This window comes from Neocloeon triangulifer, unplaced genomic scaffold, assembly GCF_031216515.1.
Source record: "Neocloeon triangulifer isolate White Clay Creek 2 clone unplaced genomic scaffold, ASM3121651v1 ptg000004l, whole genome shotgun sequence".
Taxonomy (NCBI): domain Eukaryota; kingdom Metazoa; phylum Arthropoda; class Insecta; order Ephemeroptera; family Baetidae; genus Neocloeon; species Neocloeon triangulifer.
Window position 1 is genome coordinate 3,365,065 of NW_026775547.1, and position 21,119 is coordinate 3,386,183.

The 21,119-nt window shown below is 33.8% G+C and overlaps 1 protein-coding gene across 1 annotated transcript; it reads right to left on the reverse strand.

The window, feature by feature from the left end:
- Positions 1–9,288: 9,288 nt before the first annotated feature.
- LOC132193587 (uncharacterized) lies at positions 9,289–21,001 on the reverse strand. Its single transcript, XM_059614348.1, has 13 exons — positions 20,841–21,001; positions 20,552–20,783; positions 20,346–20,491; positions 19,428–19,676; positions 19,025–19,210; positions 17,433–17,598; positions 17,271–17,374; positions 14,549–14,732; positions 13,847–13,992; positions 12,414–12,662; positions 12,166–12,348; positions 11,466–11,646; positions 9,289–9,564 (listed from the first exon to the last, which is right to left on the reverse strand). The coding sequence occupies exons 1-13, from the start codon at positions 20,887–20,889 to the stop codon at positions 9,462–9,464; spliced, it is 2,178 nt and encodes a 725-aa protein (XP_059470331.1). The 5' UTR covers positions 20,890–21,001; the 3' UTR covers positions 9,289–9,461.
- Between the last annotated feature and the right edge of the window lie 118 nt (positions 21,002–21,119).

A 21,119-nucleotide genomic window follows, 5' to 3' on the forward strand; every position in this document is an offset into this window, starting at 1 on the left:
GCCAAATTGGTGAAATTTTTAGTTAAAATTTTGTGTTTAAAGCTTTTTTCTTAAATAAAATATTTTCTAAAAATCAATTATTTAAATTATATTTGAAAAAATTAAAAATAGTTTTAACATGGCAATGTTTTTGTGTATTTAATTTTTTTTATGTGTTTGAAAATAAGTGCAATACAGTGTAACAGTCGATTTTAGTTTGTACTCTAAAATGTGCTAAAAAAAAAGAGTTGTCTCTATTAATAGTACATCTTACTCAATGTCAGTTTATTTCCAAGAAATAGTTTTAAAATATATTTTCTCTGTCCCTAATTTACATATTTCACCGCCAATTGGGCTTCGGCTCGTTACCTTTAGCGAATTATTAGGAAGGGATGCGATTTTTACAAGAGTTTTTCGCGTTTGGGCGCTTTTTGTGAACGCAGAGCGGAACGTATGTGCGTTGTTTTTATTACGGCGTGCGCTGTTGTTCCAGATCAAAATTTGCCTCCAATTAAAATTCCGAGCACATCTACAGACTGCGGGCCATAATAAAACAGGCAGATTTCCGACGTGAGTCCGAAAAGTGGTCTTTGTTTTGTGCAGAGATACCATCTCCCATCTCGGGCCAGTATCGAACCATCTGGCACTTTTGCTTTTGAAATATTTATTTACATTTTTGTATAGTTTTTGAATAAATTTTGTTTCACTTTCAATATTTTTGCAACTAATGTGCTCCACTTGTTCATTCATTGATCATAATTCATAATATATCATGTGATATAATCAAAATTCAAATTGTATAATGTAAACATTGAACTGGCGAACTGATAAATTTTTAAATACTGGAGATACCGGGAGATACAATTGATGATTAGCCATCTTTATGACCTCTGTTTCATGTTCGGGAAGATTTAATTAATTTTTGATTGCATTTTGCTATAATCTGATCATCTGATTCTTAAAAATACAAACATCTGCATTAAAATTGCTATATATAATTTGTTTTTTTACTACATTTTTATTAAAATTGAAATTATATTTTTTATTGTAGAAAAGTTTAATATAAAAAAAACCATGCTATTATTATATAATATTAAATAAGTAATTATAAAAATTAAAAATGTGTTACTACATTTTATAAGTTACATGCAACTTTAATTTCAGAAGTAATTTGAAATAATTAATCAAATTTCAATATTTCCAGAATCTCAATTATTTACATTTTGCGTTAAATTCTTTCCTCGAGGGCTTTTTTTCTAAAAACTGTCTTATCTCTCCGCACGCCTGCTTTAAACAAATTGCGTTTTGACGTGTCTCTTCTCGGTATGTATTTTCATGCCGTGCGTGCACGTAAATCATCGTTTGCAATATTTATTAGCCGCGCATTGCGTAACCACAGCGCATGCCAAATTTTCCTCGCACTTTCCAATTCCGACGATCGTCGTTCGCTGGAATTTGAATTTCGTGCTCTCGGCCCATCAAGATATGGCAGCTGAAATGATGCGAATTAAAATTCAGTGTCCTTTGAAGGTGCACGTCTCTCTGCATGCGAGACGGGCGCGTGATTGTATTCTCGGGCATTTCGTGCTTTGCGCCGTGTCTGCGGAATTTGAATCGGCCGATTCGCAGAGTGGCCGCCGTCGGGCTTTGGCGAGCGGCCAGCAGCGAATTGCATTGAAAGCATAAATGGGCAAATTTATTATGCAACCGATCAAGTCTCTGCTGCAAGTTTTGTAAAAGGCGTCCCAATTTTAAAGTAAAAATAAGTATTGGCATTGCATAATTTAAGTTGGTATAACGAATCGTTCAATGTTCAAAAAGTTCAAAATAATCTAGAGCAAATAACTAAAAATTACCAATTTAGAGGAAAAACTAGTTTAAAAACAAACGGAATCTGAACAATTATTTTTAATTTTTAAGAAAAATATGCTAAAATTATTGTTTATTGGCAAAATTTTTCCTTTTTTTCCAGTAAATTCTCAAAAGCATTAAATTTCTTGACAACTGAAATGAACATAATCATCTAAAATTAACACCAAATTTTAGTGAAGTTACTTACTTACAACTGGGTTGCAACATGCAGATAAAGGATTTTTCACGTGAATTAAAATTAAGCCAATATTTTAAAATTACAGTAACATATTTTTATCTCATTGCAAATCTAACAAGTTTTAAGTTTGTTGTTCTATAAATTAATTTTCCTCTCTCAAACAAATTAAATTTTCAGAATTCTTTTTTTGAAACAACTTCTTAATTTGCGTCTTGAGTGGAGCAGAATAAGAAGCCTGAAAATTACAAATTATTCCTTTAAAATTAAGGTTTTCTTCCCAGGAGTAACGGAATATTAAAAAAAAAAGCTTTTTCAACTTTAAATATGCTTGGCCAGCACTCCTTAGCTTTATGCATATTTTGGACAGTTTAATGTGGCAATAATTGTGAGCGATTCCAAGTATAGAGCCTGCCATTAAAGAATCTCCTCTCGAGTCTCTGCAGAAAGTAAAAACGGCTCTTGAAAATCGAGCCCCGCGGTGCTTGGAAGCGAGCAAGCCGAAAAATTACATGTAAAAAAATGAGTCGGTTGCGTCGGACATAATGTTTGCCGGCATGAATTGGCCAATATTGGCCGGCTGCGTTTTGCTCCTCAGGTACGCGGCCTTTGATGGATGGCGCGCTGCTGCTTTTTACTCCGCGCGTCTCGTTGTTCGAAAACGCACGCCATGTTCGCATTCAAATTTTATCCTTGAGAGGACGATGACTGTTTTTTTCCTCGCGGGGAAGAAGTCGCGGAATTGTATTATCATAGCAGCACACACGGTCGTGTTCAATAACAAACGAAGAATATATAAATGAGCAGCACTACTTGCCATATTACGAAGGGAGCGGGTTTGTTGTTGTTCAATGTTGTGCTGTGCGTAGCAAAACTGACGGAGCGCATTTTAATTAAACGCTGCGGTTTCGAGGTATTCAAATTGTGCAACACTCGCCGTGTTTGTACGGCGTACGTTGTGTAGTACGTACACGTAAGTAGAGGTGTGCGATATTATGTTATGAGGCAATCATGGAATAAATCAAATAACTCGAAGGCGCTTGACTTTTGAACCTGTTTTTTGCCATCTCGACCCAACCGTTGATTAACACTTTTGCGTTAAGATAAAAAAAAATCGATTTCAGGAGAGAGGCCTTTAGCCAAAGCAAATTCAAACAATTATTGTGCAAGTCGTATGAACACATGTTATCGCACTCACACATTTTTTGTTTCTTAAATTGTTTAATGATTAAAACAAACAAAATTGAAAATTAAACGTAATCTCAATGTCAGAGTGTATAAGCGTTAACAAATAAACTTAATAAGATATGCAAATATTTAATTTTAATTCAAATTTCAGACTGTTTATTTGAACAAGTAAATTAAATTGATCAAACACTCTAACAAAATAATTTGATTAAAAGAAAATATAATATTTTTTAATGCATTTTGTTTTATTATAATAGATGAAAAAATAAAAACGAAAAGATATTGCAGAAGAAAAGAGACGCAGTGAAGATTTAGCACTACCATTCAATGGCAATAAGGAATTACATAAATAATTATCAGAAAACACTGCACAATTATTGTAGTAGAAGTTCACGATCAAGGGTTGATTCATGGTGATTTGAATTTAAAGTCGGCTTTTCCTCGATGGGTTTTTGCGAGTTTGTTTTGTTTAACAGCAGGATTATTGTTTTTTCTTAAACAATAAAAACTCGGAAGAACCCATCGAGGAAAAGCCGAATTTAAATTCAAGTCACCATAAAATTAAATAATCAGTATTAATTATTTGGTTTATTTTAATGAACACGTTCTTAATATGACAAAAGTATAATTGAACAGGACAACGTTGGTGATGAAATTTAAGAATTGTTCCACTAAACTTGTTCCACTTTCCACCCCTCACTCGTTCTCACACCACTTCTAGTTTTGCAATGATTGGTGGTCAAACTCATGCTATCTCCCCTGTTTCTCCGTTTTGACTTATTTTGTAAACAAGCAAGAGGCACACCAACGACTTGCGACCTCACAGAAAACAGCCCCTTAAAAGTATAAATTTCCCCTCAAACGACGAACCTTAAAGACACCAGATCTAGAATATTTTCAATCAGTTTTCCTCCTAGAGATTGAATATCAGTGAGTGAGTTTACGCAGGGAGTTTTCTATTTCGCAAATTCAAAATGAAATCGGAGTGCATCGCGAGTTTTAAAACAAAGACTTGAAACATTTAGCTGGGAGAAGGCAAGGGATGTTCACCGATTCTTATGCAGGTAGGATGAATTTTGAGTTATTTTATTTTTCTTCATTGAGTCTCGGTGAGCTAAAAATTGAAAGGATTTATATCTTCATGAATCTGAAAAGTATAATAATATGGCAGCATTAAATAGAAATCTATAGCAACCAAAATTTCCTACAATCTCTGAAACAATTATGTTTTTATCTATTATTTGTTCATTTTTCTGGGAAATCTGATTTTTCACCCTTGAAAATTAATAAATACAGCAACCATCTGATCAATAAATTAACTCTCAATCATCTGTACGCATTACGAAATCACGTAGCAGCATATTTTTGAAAGCTACAATTCCCAAAAAGTCAATACCCATATAAGTGGGTCTGTTTATGAAAGCCGTGACTTTTTTAAAACCAGCATATCATGCACAATCATGATACTCTCGTAAAAAATTGTACCATCACGCACTAGATTCTTACCTTTTAAAAACTTCATTGGGGAAAAATGTGAATAGTTACGACACTTTCTCTGACAGCTGTGGCCAATTAACAAACTTAACTCATTATAAGTAGTTTCAACACATCAACAACAGAAATCACTCACAAGCATAACTAGAGGAGGCGGAAACGTTTATTTATTTTTATTGCGTCTCGGAACACCCGATAAAATACATACAAATACGAGAGATTCCCCATCGTCGTAATAATAATTATGACTACGAGCTCTTAATGAACGCGATTCTCGGAGGCGTGTGATTCATAACTGCGTTCTTAATGGGTTATTTAATATCCAATAAAGTTGGATTTATCTCCAACCGCCATCGGCGTCCGCGCTCCGAATTCGGCGGATTCCCGCCCATGCTTCCAAAACGACTCAATTAAACCGCTTTTAATTTGACAAAAAATAACCTTGCGAAATTAACGAGAAATAATTCTCCTTTTAATGCGTCTTGTGAAAACAGGTACACTCGAGCTAGCTGTTTGTCCGATTTGTCGAACGTCCTTGACGAGAGACGAGCGAGTTTTGAAGTTGTCAGCCGTGATGATTTCTCGGCCGTAATTATCGGTCGCTGCCGTATGATTGATTAAAAGCAGTCGTTTAAGCAACTCTCTCATTAATCACTATAGTTGTACAGTTGCTGGGGAAAAATCACACTCTCTCAACTCATACTAGGGACCATCGCCAATCTTAACGGATTTTTGTCTAATATTAAAAAATCGGCAGAGAAATAACTGACAAAGAAAAAAAATAAGTTTCTTTAGTTCTCAATTGAATATTTTGAATTAATAAATTATTAGTAGTTTTATAATAATATATAGTGTGCAAATAAGCTTTAAATTATAATTTCTTTTACATAGTTAATGATATTATTTTAGTTTTTATATGATTATATTATAAACAAAAATATTATTTATTATTTAAAATTTTTTTTTACGACTTTATCACATTAAATATTTTTATATTAATCGATGACTATGACAGATTTTAATTTGAAAAATTTGTTTTGTTTAAAAATATTTAATAAATAAAAATGAATCAAATGATTAGCAAATCTTTTCCTTCAATCGAAATTTACAACGGTTATAGGTGCTGTGTTTGGAATTGACATTTATTTTATTAATACTTAAACATTCTTACTTCTTATTACGTTCTGGCTCAAAAGATTTTTCTTTATTCTTATTTACTCTATTTCACTGGTCCCATATTATAGCAACTTTGATGATATATAATAGGCGCAAAATTAAGTTTATTTATTTATTTTATTTAATTGTATCTATAAAATTTCCAAATTCGACTGCATACTGAAGATTGGCGTTGTTCCCTTTTGTCAGAATGTTAATGCTGTGAGAATAACAAGTGTTCGTTCAAGAAATAAATTTGAAAATTACGGCCGCAGCTGGTCTCACTCTCCGCTGTGTTGAATTTTTCGTTTGCGTTATAAATTTATCGTCTGGTTACTCGGTAATTAGGTATGTGCCGGTTGTGCATTAAATAGAAAGTGCGCGGGTATGTTCGAAAAAGTACAACGAGTAAAGCTTTTGGTGGTCGTGACGTGGGCTTTTTCAAATGAGAATGCCGGCGAGACACAATCACAACTTTTAACTTTTATTAGCTGGGAAAGGAGTGAGATCTCGGCGGCAAATGACTCACTTGCAAAGGCATAAAGGAGGAAAAAGTTGTCACTTCCCGAGGCGTTTCTCTCTCAAAATTGGCTTTTGCCAGAGACGCGCCAGAGAGAAACCTCGGAGGTATGCAAATAGTGGCAATTAGGAAATATCATCATTATATTGCTGCCACAAAAGTCAGCTGCTTTGCAAATCGCCTTATTTTGTTTGTTAAATATAATTGTTTCCTTATTGACTTCTTCTTTTTAAATATTTAGAATGTCAAGGAAAAAATGTATTTACAAAATCAATCTTATTTAGTAAAGAAAATAGGAGAAACATTGGAGTTTTGGATTATAACGAAAACAAAGTAAAATAAACAAGGGCTTGTGTTTATGTATCTGCTTTTTACGTATTCAGGATTTTATATTATGTTTATTAAATTAATGAAAACTTATTCAAATATGAAAAATTCTCTAGATGATATTTTCCATGATGATTTGTTTAATAACAAGATGAAATAAATCATGCTGATAAATATTTAAATTATCAATCATTTACAAATGAGAAAATTATACAAGATTTTGTCCCAATAATATTGTGAACATTAATTTTAATTGTAATTAAGGTCATATTGATATTCAGCTGATGCACATGTGCAGCTCTTAAGTTAAAACATGCGGATTAGAGCAGGACATTTTTTTCTATATTATGAACGTTTTTAAAACTCGCTTGGGAAATTCATTAAATGGAAGGGCAAATTTTTATATCTATTGAAAAAAACATAATTATTATTTTAGAAAACAATTTAAACCAAATTAATTTAGCTTCATTTTTAAAACTGTGACATTATAAGCACTAACTCAATATAGAATTGAAAAGGCTTCGTAATAATGTAAAATTCAAATGAAGCCGGTAAGTTTCTAAAGTAATTGATAAAAATTTTGATTATTGATTTTCTTAAACACTCCATATTTGTGCTTTGATGGAAATTATCAATCTACCAACATTAACAATACCGCCATACCAATTAAAAACATTTCTGAAGGGACAACTATTTAAAATATTTATTAATATTAAATATTAAATATTTTGCATTTAATATTATTTTTTTTATTTTTAAACCACTCTCATATGTGTATATTCTTTCATACTCCAAAAGTGTCTTTAAAATAAATTAAAATTCCAACCAGGAAGTCTTATCTGTATTGCAATGAGTACCATGTTCATTTTTAAAATTTAAAATCACCCAGACCTGTGAAACTTGTGTTTAATGGACATGTCTTCTGGAGATTTAATATTTAAAGAGGCTTAAGAGCACTTTGCTGTAAGATTTTTTTTCTCATTTCATCAATCATCCAATATAGTAGTAGTTTTTTAAGTGTGTGTAATTTAATATTCAGAACCTATAACTTGTCATCAGTCCACCATTCTTGAAATAAAAAACTGAGATTTCGTGTCAATTACGTTCGACTCAATATTTCTCGGCAGGGTCGCCGCCGTTCGACGCAAATTAAATGAGAATAATGAAATCTCGGCCAGGTGCTGTCAGCAGCTTTTCAAGTCGCCAGAGACGAGACGCATAGAAAGGGGAATAATATATAAAATTGTCGTCGCGCGGAGCTTTTTAAGTGGCGTTTACGCCGCCGTTTCAAACCGCATTTGAGCGTTTGCGTCATGTTTTGACTCCACACAAGGATTTACAAGTCATCAGATGACACATTCCGATTGGCCCTAATTTGGCGTCGCTCTGCACGGCCAACCATACGATTTGAGCGAGTGCGTTGTTTTCATCGTTATAAAGAGATGCCCTTTCGCAACGAACAATGCATCAGCTAATCTATGGAGTGTATCTGCTAAAAGGGGCCAAGGGGTCGCTCAAAGGTTAGTGGATTAGAATCGCCGGCCGACACGGCGCCAATGCTCGGGTAGGCAACTTGCGCAACACGGGTGCACGGACTGCTGCGTCAGGATTTAATGCCACAATTTAGTTTCAAGAGATGTTTATTGAGGGTAATAATTTATGAAAATTCTCTTACTTAGTAAGTAAACCATTTTAAATTTAAGCATTAATATAATTGGTGATTTGAATTTAAAATCGGCTCTTCCTCGATGGGTTTTTGTGAGTTGTTTATTGTTTCAGAAAAACAAAATCCTCTGCTCTACATGTTTCGGCTGCGGGCTGCAGCCATAATTCATTCGAGCTTTTTCGGCAGTGGTTGAGAGAAGACCGCAGCCGAAACATGTAGAGCAGGATATTGTTTTTCTGAAACAATAAACAACTCACAAAAACCCATCCAGGAAAAGCCGAATCACCATGAATCAACCCTCGATCGTGAAATTCTACAACAAAATTAATATAATTCTTCTCCTTTTGTTTTAATTTCCACATTTTCACAAATAATTGAGCGCTTTTGTGTTATATAACAAAAAGTCATACTACCTTTTTTTTTTTTTTAAATAAAAATGACATTTTCAAAAAATCCAATCCAGGTAATAACCTATTTAATCAGCAAACTCTCTGCTCGCTCTTACGACTTCCCCTATTATGGATCTAGCTCAAGTTTTAAATAGTATTAATAGCATTTTAATAGAGTAACTTAATTTAAATTTTGTTTTATCAAAATTTATGGTGTCAATCTATCAGGAATTGAAATTTTAATAAATTAGTAATAAATTGTGTGTTACACATCCGCAGAGAAGGTACTAGAATGATTATGCACCATAAAAATCATGGCGAAATAATTAAATCTATTTTAATAGGATAATTATGAAAATTGAATGGTAATTTTAATTGAAGGGAACGATTTTAGGACCGTTGAAGTGAAAGTACTAATTAAATGAAAACATAAAGTGGAAGAACTTGGACAATAGCATGAACTACAATAATAAATAATAAACAAGTGATTCATTCAAAACAAACGAATTAATTTTTTTTTTTATGATTTTTTTATTAAATACAAGTAGTTTATTGTTTCTTTCTTCAAAAGAATTAGCTCTACAATGAAGCCAATTTTAAATTGGAAGATTCAACCAATATGGTGCTCATAAAAGCTGCGCCGGCGAGTGGTGGTGCATATTATTTTATAATATTCTCTTTCATCGACGTTCGGTGTCAACTCTTGGTCAGGATGCAGCACCTGGGGTCGCCAAAGTCGTCGTCCGGCTGGGGACAGAAAGGGGCCTCGTCGGTGTCGAGGCAGTACATTCCTTGGGCGCTGCGGACAGACAGAACGAGAGAGAGAGAGAGGACGTGTAGTATGTAATGATAGTGTTCATTCCGGCGTCACTTCAAGTACATCAGCGTGACCGCAAGAAATTTAATACGCGGCGCATGAAACGACTCTTGTTTATGTAATTGGGTGCAGTTGTTGAGGAGGGACAGGAAGGCTTAGTGGTTTCCCCTCGAACAGGGGTCACACTTTTTGCGCGTTGTGTGGGAAAACCATCTTTCCATCTTGTACCCTCGGATATAATATTATTATTGTATCGGATTGAAAATCATCTCCTCATTACGACACACACACACGAGAGAGAAAAATAAAGACTTTTTGCGCTTCCATAATATTATTATACTTGTCGGTCGAGTCTTGTGTCGTTTTTCTTGTCCGCTGCGGTCGTTTCGCGATGTGCATCTCACAAGCCATTAATTCGCACGGTCTAAGACGTTGTGCACCTTTTTAAAAGCCACCTTGATCCACAAAACAACAACGCGATTAAATCTGCTGCTTAAGTAGCGTGAAATTCTCGCGCTTTTTCACTCTGGCAGCAGAAAAGAAGTGTGTTAATTTTATTTTGATTGAATTTGAATTATTTATTATAATTTGATTTTTATCTAGACGTGTCGTACTGTATAAAAATTAAACATACAGATCAAGAATTATTCAAGTAACTGAAAAGTTCAATGCTTAACATCATTAGTCATTAGCCTGTTTAATTTCTAGCAGTATTGAAGAGTATAATTATTTAAAAATAAAAGACTAAATTGGATTAAATAAATATAAAAATAAAGAAAATCATTAGTCTTAATAAGCTAATTAATGTTTTATTACAGTTTTATTTATTTTTAATTCTTAATATTTTATTTGAAATTTTTTGTCTTTTTATATATAAATTGTATATTTTTTACATATTAATTCGTTTCATTGAACTCCATATAAAAATTAATTTTAAATTGCAAAACTAAATAATTAAATAATATATATTTTACAGCTTAACGTAGTTTTGTAAAAACACTCTAATTTAAAAATTCATTCAACTCACAATTGCTATGTTGCCCTCATGTATGGATTTATAATTGTGCTCATATAGTGTCATGAAAATGTTTAAAATTAAATTGAAACAAAGAACAATATCTTTATAATGACTCCGTAATCCATCATGAAACTATCATAACCCTATTTATTCTGCTCTGATTGAACTTAATGCAGACTGAATGAAGTCATCCCATTGTCTTTGAAAAATTCTTCCTAAAAATATCTTTTAACATTCAGTTAATACCTACATCTAGATTGATTTTAAACGTGGATACATTCATTAATGTGCATATTTGCTATGAAAAAACAGACCAATTAAAAGTCACTGAATTGGCCAAAAAGAATCAAAGAATCTGGTTCAGTAAGTATAATTTTTATTACTAATATTGAGATTTATTTATTTTGTGTTTGTGTGCCTGCTTTTAATGTTATTTTACTGTTATACAACATTTGGCAAACAAGAAACTCTAATTGTAAGCATAAATTTTGAAATTCTTATTAAAATTTCGTTTCATGCGACGTTTATTGAACTAAAATTTAATACATACAAAAAACTGTAAAAAATTTTCATTTATAAAAAATTATTCTTTTGCATCATCTGTCGCTTTGAAACCGAAAAGTCTTGCATTCCTAAGGCTAGCAAGCTGAGCCGACTCTAGGCCTTATTTTTTACTTCGCGCACCTGTGCCCCTTGCGAATATATTTCAATCACCCGGAATTCGGAGATCGCCCGCGGCTCGATCCCTCTGCATGCTTTTCTTCTTGTCTCCGGAGCGCGTTTATATATATTATTTATTTTGAGCATGTGAAATCGTGAGATACACTTTGTGCAAAACGCGATCTTTATCGCCGCGCGCTCTTACCTGCTTTCCATGGAGGCTCCGAAGGTGGCATTCTCGCGCATGGGTGGGTTGCCCGTTTCTTCTCGGCGCTGCGGAGGTTGGGGGCAGCGGTTCACGCAGGGCTCAACCTGCCGCTCCGCGAAAAGGGACTCGGCCAAGAAGCACACCGAAGAGGCGTGGCTGCACAACCGCGGCTGGTTGTCTGCGAAAAAAAGACATTTTTATGGCCCAACACAGTAAAATACAATCCTCCCAAGGTCGCCGCGTAATAAAATGATATAAAAAAATAATAAAAATAAATTTCGTGGAAGAGTTTTATATTTCACGTTCGGTCCGGAATAACTAATGGACCGCAAACTTTTATGGCTTTATTTGTTTACTTTCATTTCTTTAAAGGTCCATCTCCTGCAATATTGATTTGTATTATTAAAGAAAATTGATTAATTCATCAAATCACCAGATCCAAGAGCAATAGAACGCCCGATTTCAACACTTTTTGGATTGAAAATCATTTGATTGTGATTTTCTGTTTTACTATTTTGTATTCTTTTAAATTCAAGAATGAAAATTATAATTGGAAGCTATTTTTTTTAAATGTTTTAAATTTTTAATATCAAATGTAATTTTGAAGTTATTAAAATATTTTATTAATGTTTTTTAAATTGTAAAATTTCAGAATGTCGTATATTCTGATGAGAAATTTTCAATAAACACAACTCACTTATTGTATCTACGCAGAACGGTTGTTGTCCGTTGTTGATGCAAACGTCAGCCGTGCCGATCGACTCACCCTCGCCGAATCTCCGCGTTTCCGAGTGAAAAACGTGGACGGCGTCAGCGTCCGAAGGGTCCAGTCTCTTCTCTGGAAAACGCATGAACGCTCGCCCACCAGTCGGGTCCAGAGCTATTTTTTTTTTATTTCTCTTGTTAAGAATTTCGGCCGTTTGAAATTTGCATGGATTATCATACCAATTATCTTCTGCATCCGGCTGGGAAGAATGAAATTGGCGATGAGACCGCAGATGTGCGCGCCGAGACCAAAACCAACACAGGTGAACTCTTCTGTTTGCACTCCATTATCCTGCAGGTATTCAAAGAGTTGCGCGCTGCACTTGGCGACGGCTTCGGCGTTCAGACGCGCTTGTCGGTCGCACCGCTCTTTCGTCAAGGGGCCATAATCGACCGTAATGAGATTGTGCGAGTCGTTCTTCACAATTGCTGTGAAAATAATCAAGCATTTTAAGAAAATAAAACCATTGTTTAAACACAGACATTCAAAGCTAATATTTAGCGTTAATAATCATTTTTTAAATTAATTTATTATTTTCGTTTGCAAAAAGAAAAACCTGAGAGAGTTGATTTGTACGTTGCTTGATTATGTGTGGAGATTTGCAAGAAGTATTAATTTTAGAAGGATTCGAACTAAATTAGGCTGTTTTCGTTTTTAATTTAAGTTGATTTCGGAGACTCCTTAATTTTAAGCTAAAATTTAAAAATATGAAACAAATTTGCATTTTTTCTGCCATTTTCTTGTTACAAAATATATGATGAGTATGATGACACAATTATGAGATTTATGTATATGGTTTTCAATCTAAGGTGATTTAAATGAGCGAAATTAATTAAATTTAAAATATAGTATAGGTAAAATTGCCCAGCTTCAGGTAAGTGTCTCAACGTTCAATTGGCAAAAAGTTATTTGAAACAAACAAATGAAAACTCTATATTCTGCTTTCCATTTACTCTTTTCTTAGCTAATTTAGCTATAATTAAAATTTCTAGGTTTAAGAGAAAGATGTAGAAAGCGGAAAAATTTGTCGATCGAGAAGGAATTTAAATTTGTTAAATTAACTCATAATTAATGGTTATTTTGATAGGTACCGAAGCATAGGATTCAAGCATGATTCAAAATTCATTCAAGGAAAATTTTTTTTGTACGTGTTGCCTCATAAAAAATATCTTCAAAATTTATTTAAATTTAAAAGTGGAATTTCAATCGTGTATGTAAATAAATCTCCTTCCTTTTAAATAATATATTGATGTCCTGTCAAGATTTTTATGGATATCCCAACCATATTTATTCAATGTTTCACAACCGCAGCAACATTTTACTTTTTCCTTGAGCGAATTCTTCTCTCCTTTGTGGAAACAGAATCAATTAATTCAGGCATTAATCTTTCGCTCCCAACACAGCTCGTGCTTCTTTATGGCAATAAAAAGCCGGCGATAATCTCGCTGCAGCGCGCGGTTGTAAACGAATAAGAAGAAGTGAAAAGCACAGGCTTTGGTGTGTGTGTGTATCCGCAAAACAAACACAATAATACTCAGCCTGGCTCTTTCATTCTCTCTCCAACAATATAATACTTAAAATAATGTTATTTTTCTCAAGCACTTGAACTCACCGTCCCTGAGAATGACAGTGGGCATTAAGTTTTCTCCGCCCTGATAGCCGTGCATGAGCACCACGGTGGGTTTATCTAATTGGAAAAAGCCGTCCTCGAACCATTCCTCCGACGTCGTGTTGATCCGCATTTGAAACGCGCTAATCCTGTGTAAGCCTCCTTTCAGTAAAGTGCGATCATTTTAATCATAAATTAATTTCTCCACCGTAAGCCGGATGAAATTAATTACATTTCATTTCACCGCAAGGCTGCTAGTTGAATAAGATAAAAAATTAAAAAAACATTTAATGAAAAATTTTGACTTCTACATAATGTTTTTGGAATTTGAAAAAACACTTAAAATTTGCCTTAAAATATTAATGATTAAGAGATGAAAATGCAAAAGCAATTTTCCTTTGACAATTTGCTAAGGCTTGGTTCTTTGGAAAGTTTTTTTTTGTGAAGGGAACAAATTTTGGACTATTAATTTAGTTTTAAAATGAAAATTATTGTAATTTCATTGATTTTACTTACAAAATTAATTAAAAATTAAATTTTCTCTTGTTCGTTCAAAGAAATGATACAAATTTTACCTCAAACGAAAATATGTGAAAGCGTTTTGAGATTAATACTAACGATCTAATTTAACTTTAAGGGTTTGTTAATTTTTCAATTTTCAACAAGAAGCAAAACGGCGAATTAAATCTCCATATTTTTTCCTACCCTGAGTACAAGTAGAATTTGATGTGCGGATCAGGGCACGTCATGTTTGCCATTTGCTTCTGGATGCATTTTTTGTCGTTGATTAGAGAAGCGGCCACTTCAGTCTTGGTGTCCTCGACGGCTGGCCGCTGGCCAAGTTTGAAGTTGGAAATGGAAACTTTCTGGCGCTTCGCGACGAGAGCCCCTGCAATTTGAATGTAATATTCGAATTAAAACACCTTTTACGGCGACTCTCGAGGCTCTCTTGGAAAAAAGCAACAAATTTTAATTTAATGCGTCTGCGCCGGCGACAAGACGGACAAAATGTACAGAGCCAAGTGTGTGTATTTTTATTTCTTGCTAAACGAGCGCGTTAAATCTTTTCCTTGTGTGTACGTTTTCGTACAGAATTGTTAATTGTATGTGTGTGGATTCTGTTCTCAAGGTGGATTTTTTATGCTTCGCCGAGCGAACCGGAGCCGCACGCGTATAAGGAGCTGCTGTGTTGTCAACACATTCAATTCGAGCGACGGCGCGCCTAAATGTAAATAATATGTAACTTTCACAAAACAATGATTTAAAATTTTTTTTGACAAATTAGTTAAAATGCTGTTAACAATATTTCATTTCAATAAAAATTAAATTTAACTTAGTTTTTACATTTTTATTTTTATTTAAATATACTGTAAAAATTTTATTTGAAAATATTTTAAAGATTTTAAATAATAGATTTTTAAAAGCATATATTATTTGTGCATATTTTTATTATTGTATAAGTAAATATAAGGGATATGTGACAATTTCATTAAGATAACCAAGTTATAAAACCAATCTCAAAATTGGTCAGGGAATCCGGAATGATATATAATTAAACCATATAATTATTAGGAAAATTGAAAAAATGTAAAGCAAAAGAAAAAAATATATATATTAAGGTTAATATTTCAAATATATTGAGAATTATCTTTGCACATATCATTTGTTATGCGAATAATTTTTGTAAATAATATTTTGCTGTAATAAATTTTGTACTATCGGTTGATTTTTTTTTCTTTAAAATTTTACTTAAAAAAAAATTGCAACTAACTTGTGAGTTTTCTTTTGGATAATTTGTAGGCTTTTCATCCGTATACTAATCAACAGCGAGCTTGACGGATATACAATTACTTTAATTTTATGAATTTTTAGACATTATTGGAAATGAAAGAAATCCAGAAATCCGTTAGTTCTTTCGTGTAGTAAATGAAATCTCTCAAATATCGATTTTATTATACCAAAGTCACGGATAATAAAAAAAAATTAATTTTCATTCTTTAAAAAAAAATAATATTTGTAAACAAACTAAATTGTAAATATTGAATAGCACGAAATCTAGAACGTTGCTAATTGAAACTTTTTGGTCCTCATAAAATAGACCGTAAGACTTTTGCACATTCTTCATTCTGTGATCGCAAATTTGTTTTAATTTTTACGACGACTTTGCTTGCATAAAATTTATGTCTTTCCACGTCGGAGTTGTGGTGACCAAGAAAAAATACCGGGATTGAGCAAAAAAGCAGTTTGTGGCCGACCGAGCAGCGTACGCGTCTAAATATGTGGGCTTGCACCAAGGTAAAGACGCCTCCTCTCATTAGAGCGCCACGGTGCTTTCCTGGTCCATTTATGTGCTCTTAACGGTACTTTCGGTGCGCCAGCGCTGCTCTCATATATTTTGCATTATGTCATACACCTGCCCTCGCGGAGTGAGCCACGCAGGCGTGATTAATGCCGGTGCATCCACTGCGAGTCTATAACAGGGCGTGTTGCATTTTTCGAGCCCAAAGATTGACTATCGCGATCAAATTATTGTGCGCGAGCCTAACTGGACTTTTATCGCCGCACGATGCATTGCATAACTAGACTGGTGAAAAAAGTCATTTCGATTTTTTATTCTCTCCAAAACGTTCACGTTGAATATAATAAATTAGATAATGTGTGTGCTTTTGAACAAGATAATTAAGACAAAAAATTCCCTTTTGGGCTTCTAAAAGGAAAAATAAATATTTCGCAATTTTTCAAATTTTAGTTTTTACTTTAAATTTCCTAATATAAAATGGATAAAATGATATAAAATAAGACCTTTTTTTACCATTTGGTGGTCCTGATATCGTTTACAAATTTCTATGGTGCGGAATTTTAAATTGCACTTTAATTAATTACTTACTTGACAAATATATGAAAATATGAACCAAAATTTCATGAAAAAATTCTAAAAAAATTAATCATTTGTTTAAAAAAAAAAAAAAAAAAATACAAATTAAAGTTGAAATTAAACTTCATTATTCCTTCTATAAACTCAGTGCCGACGTAAATATATTATGGAAATATCCATTTTAATTTAATTAATAGACTTTGCATTAATAACTTACTAAAAAAAAAAATAAGAGATTTGATAAATGACTGACTTTATCTAAGAATAATTTTTATCTATAATTGAGTCTAAGAGTTCACATTTTTTTTAAGGGGCTTTTTCACCAGTCTATAATATTTTGTGTCTTTTATTTACAAACATTTTCAGTGCCGTTTTTATTTTCATGCATATTTTATTTAAAATTATTTAACTAAAAATAAAGTGCAGTATTTCAGGTGAAATCGAAATCCATTTTCCAAAACTCATGCAGTCTATTTACATCTCCCGGTGCTTTTTCAGTTCATTCATTGTCAAAAAAGTGTGATATATTTTAATATTCGACGGCAACTTGACCTTCGGTAGTGCAGCACCTTTCGTGTCCGTAGTCAGGGTCGTCTGAATTAGGATCTTTGCAGTACGGAGGAATCGTCGCACTTACGCAATACATTCCAGTAGCCCTACAACAAAAAGTCTGTCGTGCATATTCTTCTTCAGGGTTAAAAAAAATTTGCTTACGAGCTATTCATTGGTTCGCCCAAAATGATGTTTTCTCCCTCTCTGGGTTTGAACTTTGACCCGTAAGGACATCTGCTTTCACATGGGGTCGCCTCTCTCCCCTTTCCGGGGAACAAACTCTCCGCAAAATAGCAGAGAGACTGAACGTGACTGCAGTAATTATAATCTGTAAGAACAGGTTAATATTAAAAATTAAATATGTCTACGAAAAAAATCTAACTATAAGCACAAGAAATTAGAAAAGTTAAAAAAACTGCATAATAAAAATGCATTTATTGCACATAATTATACACAATTATAAAATAATCTATTTTAAGTATAAAGTTTGGTTTTAAAGAGCCACTTATTAATTGTTCCAAAATATAGTAATTTACATTGATTGAAGAGTTAAAATGCTATTTTTTGCTATCAATTTTTGTTTGCAAGTTTAAATAATTTTCGGCAATCCCATTCCTGTTTGTGGTTTGTTTTGTATTAAGGTTTCACCTTCAATTATTAAAAAAAAAATTTAATCCAGCTCACCAAATTTCAAAACTGCGAGACGTAATCATATGTTATTAATCAAAATTGAAACCTTCCTAAATTTATGCAAAAATATAGTTTTTTTAAACTTATTTTACGAAAAAAATTTTAAATCTTTTTTTTTTTAAAGCTCGCGCTCATGCTGCACCGATGTGCGGCGCCGATTTGCGGCACCGATTTGCGGCGCCGATTTGCGGCGCCGATTTGCGGCGCCGATTTGCGGTGCCGATTTGCGGTGCCGATTTGCGGCGCCGATTTGCGGTGCCGATTTGCGGTGCCGATTTGCGGCGCCGATTTGCGGTGCCGATTTGCTACGGATTTTGTTAAAAAAAAATAAATAATTTAAACAATTTTTATTCAAATTTCTATATTTTTTAAGAAATTTAATATTAAAATTAATAATAAGTTTCCTAAATTTATTAAATATTTTATATAGTTTTTTTAAACTTATTTTACGAATCTTTTTTTTTTTTTAAACTCGCACGCGTGCTGCACCGATTTGCGGCGCCGATTTGCGGCGCCGATTTGCGGCGCCGATTTGCGGCGCCGATTTGCGGCGCCGATTTGCGGCGCCGATTTGCGGCGCCGATTTGCGGCGCCGATTTGCGGCGCCGATTTGCGGCGCCGATTTGCGGCGCCGATTTGCGGCGCCGATTAGCGGCGCCGATTAGCGGCGCCGATTAGCGGCGCCGATTTGCGGCGCCGATTTGCTACGGATTTTGTTAAATAAATGAAATAAATTCAAACAATTTTTATTCAAATGATATTTTTTATAAGAAATTTAATATTAAAATTAATAATGAGTTTCCTAATATTAATTTTTCATTGTTTGAAAGAGCTTGAAATAAATAATACTGATTATTTCTTAATTTTTTATATAAGACTGTGTTACTGTCAAAAATAATGATAGTTGAGTTGTGATAAAAAAAAATTGTGATTCTTGATACAAATTAATTCATTTTTATCCTATTATCAGGCTTATTCCTTAGCATTTGATAAAATTAAAATGTTAACAACTATTGCTTCTGCATTCAGCATATTTTCTTGTTTTAATTTATTCACGGAATTACCAGACTCCTTCTTGCAGTAGGACTGCACGCGACCGCCGTTGATGCAGACGTCGGCCGTGCCCTGGAGCCCTGACATGCCGAAGAAGCCGGCGTTGCTATGGATGACGTGTATGTTTGTTCCATCCTCCAAATCCAGTCGGTCCTTCCCCTTCTTGCTCTGCACAAGTGGCTTCGCAGGGTCCAAGGCTGCGTGCATTAGTTTTTATTTTTACATATCATTTGCTTTTATTGGCATCCGCGAAACCTGATTATTATCGATTCGGCGCCAATTTGCCACATTTTTATTCAGTTCAAACTAAATCAGCTTAATGGACGGCTAAAGTGCTTTGAAATCAACTTTATAGCCCTTTTCAGAAGCACGGCCAGATAAGAAAAAAATATAATGCAAATAAATAAAACTCACCAATTATTCTCTCGAATCGGTCGGGCACGTAATTGGTGATGAGGCCGCAAATGTGTGCCCCGAGGCTGAAACCGACGCAGGTTATTTGCTCGTACTGCAGGTTGGTCGTCCGCTCCAGATTGGCGAGGAAATGGGCAGTGCATTTGGCCACGGGCTTCATATTGCTCACCGCTTGGAAGTAACAAGGCCACTTGGCCAAAATTTCCCAGTCGGCGTTTATCAAGTTGTACTCGTTTGTTTTGATGAAGGCTGAAAATGTCCAACATTTATTTAAGATTAATTGAAAAAGCAAAATATCAACTTGTTTTAAAATTAAAATAAATTAATATTATTAAACATTAACAAACGGAAACTGATGTAACGTTTGAATTCTTCAAAATCTGCATAATTAATATGTGAGAATCTATTTTGCACTATTTTATAAACTTGATTAATTTGATTTATTGATAAAGAATCCAAGTGGCGAGTGATTTCGTCACTCTTTGAGATAGACATCTGCTAGTTCTACTTTTTAATTTTACCAATTTAAATTTTTTTTTAAATGATCGACGTTAATATAGGATAATAATATTAATAATAAACATGAGTGAATGAAATATAATGTTTGAATCAGTTATGACGCTAAACAAATAATTATTACTATTCTATTAATTATCATTAGGTTGGTTTGCATTACAATAATTAATATATATTTACACTGTAAATTACTAGATACGTTAAAATGAAACTTGTGAATTTTTGATATAAATTAAAAAAAAGAAACAAAAAAGAATAAAAAATAAATATTAAACAATTATAACATATGCATAATTTTAATTTTAATAAATGTACAATAATTACATATGATTAAAATTGACGTAAATAATAAATTATTGGAATTTTTTTAGAGTAGCCATCTAGTTAGTAAACATATTTTACCGTCTCTCAGTAAGGGCACTGATCCTACATCGTCACCTCCACCAAATCCGTGGATTAACAGCACCGTCTTTTTGCTCTCGTCGAAATTGCTGTTATTGAACCAGTTTGGGTCATTCTCGTCAATGAACTCGCGCTCTCCGTTCGGCCTGTCAACCCGTGCAAAAACAATCCTCTCAATTTACAATAAACTTTCTTAATCCACTCACCCCGCGTAGAGGTAAAATGAGATCAACGGATAGGGACACCGCACATTTTCAGAGATTTTGACGCAGTCGTTGTACGTCTCGGTCACGTTTTCAGCCTCCGTTGGATTTTCAGTAATTGCAGCTTGTTCGGTAGTTTCGTTGCGACTGATGATACGCATCATGTTGGAAGATTCAAAAGCTTCCACATTTTCAAACACCTCGTTCCGGAACACAAACTTGCCGGCACCGCATGCTGCAAGTTCAAAAATTCAAATTAGTAATAAATTTAACAGCCACTTTAACGATTTACCTGTCGAAATTGCCAAAATTGTGATGCACACGTGTCCGAGGGTCTCCATGCTTTGGTCCTGCTGCTGAGTCAAAGAAGATTAAAAATAATGAGGCGAAAATAGCGGTATATTCTTGAACATGTTGAGGAAGGAGAGGATATTTTTTTTCTCCAAAATATAATCACTGTATATAATACGCAGCCATTAAAAACAAAGAAAGAAATTTTAGTTAAAAGAAAAAAGAAGAAGCAGCAGACTTCACACACTGACGAGCACACGTGCGTTAACCTGGGCGCTCC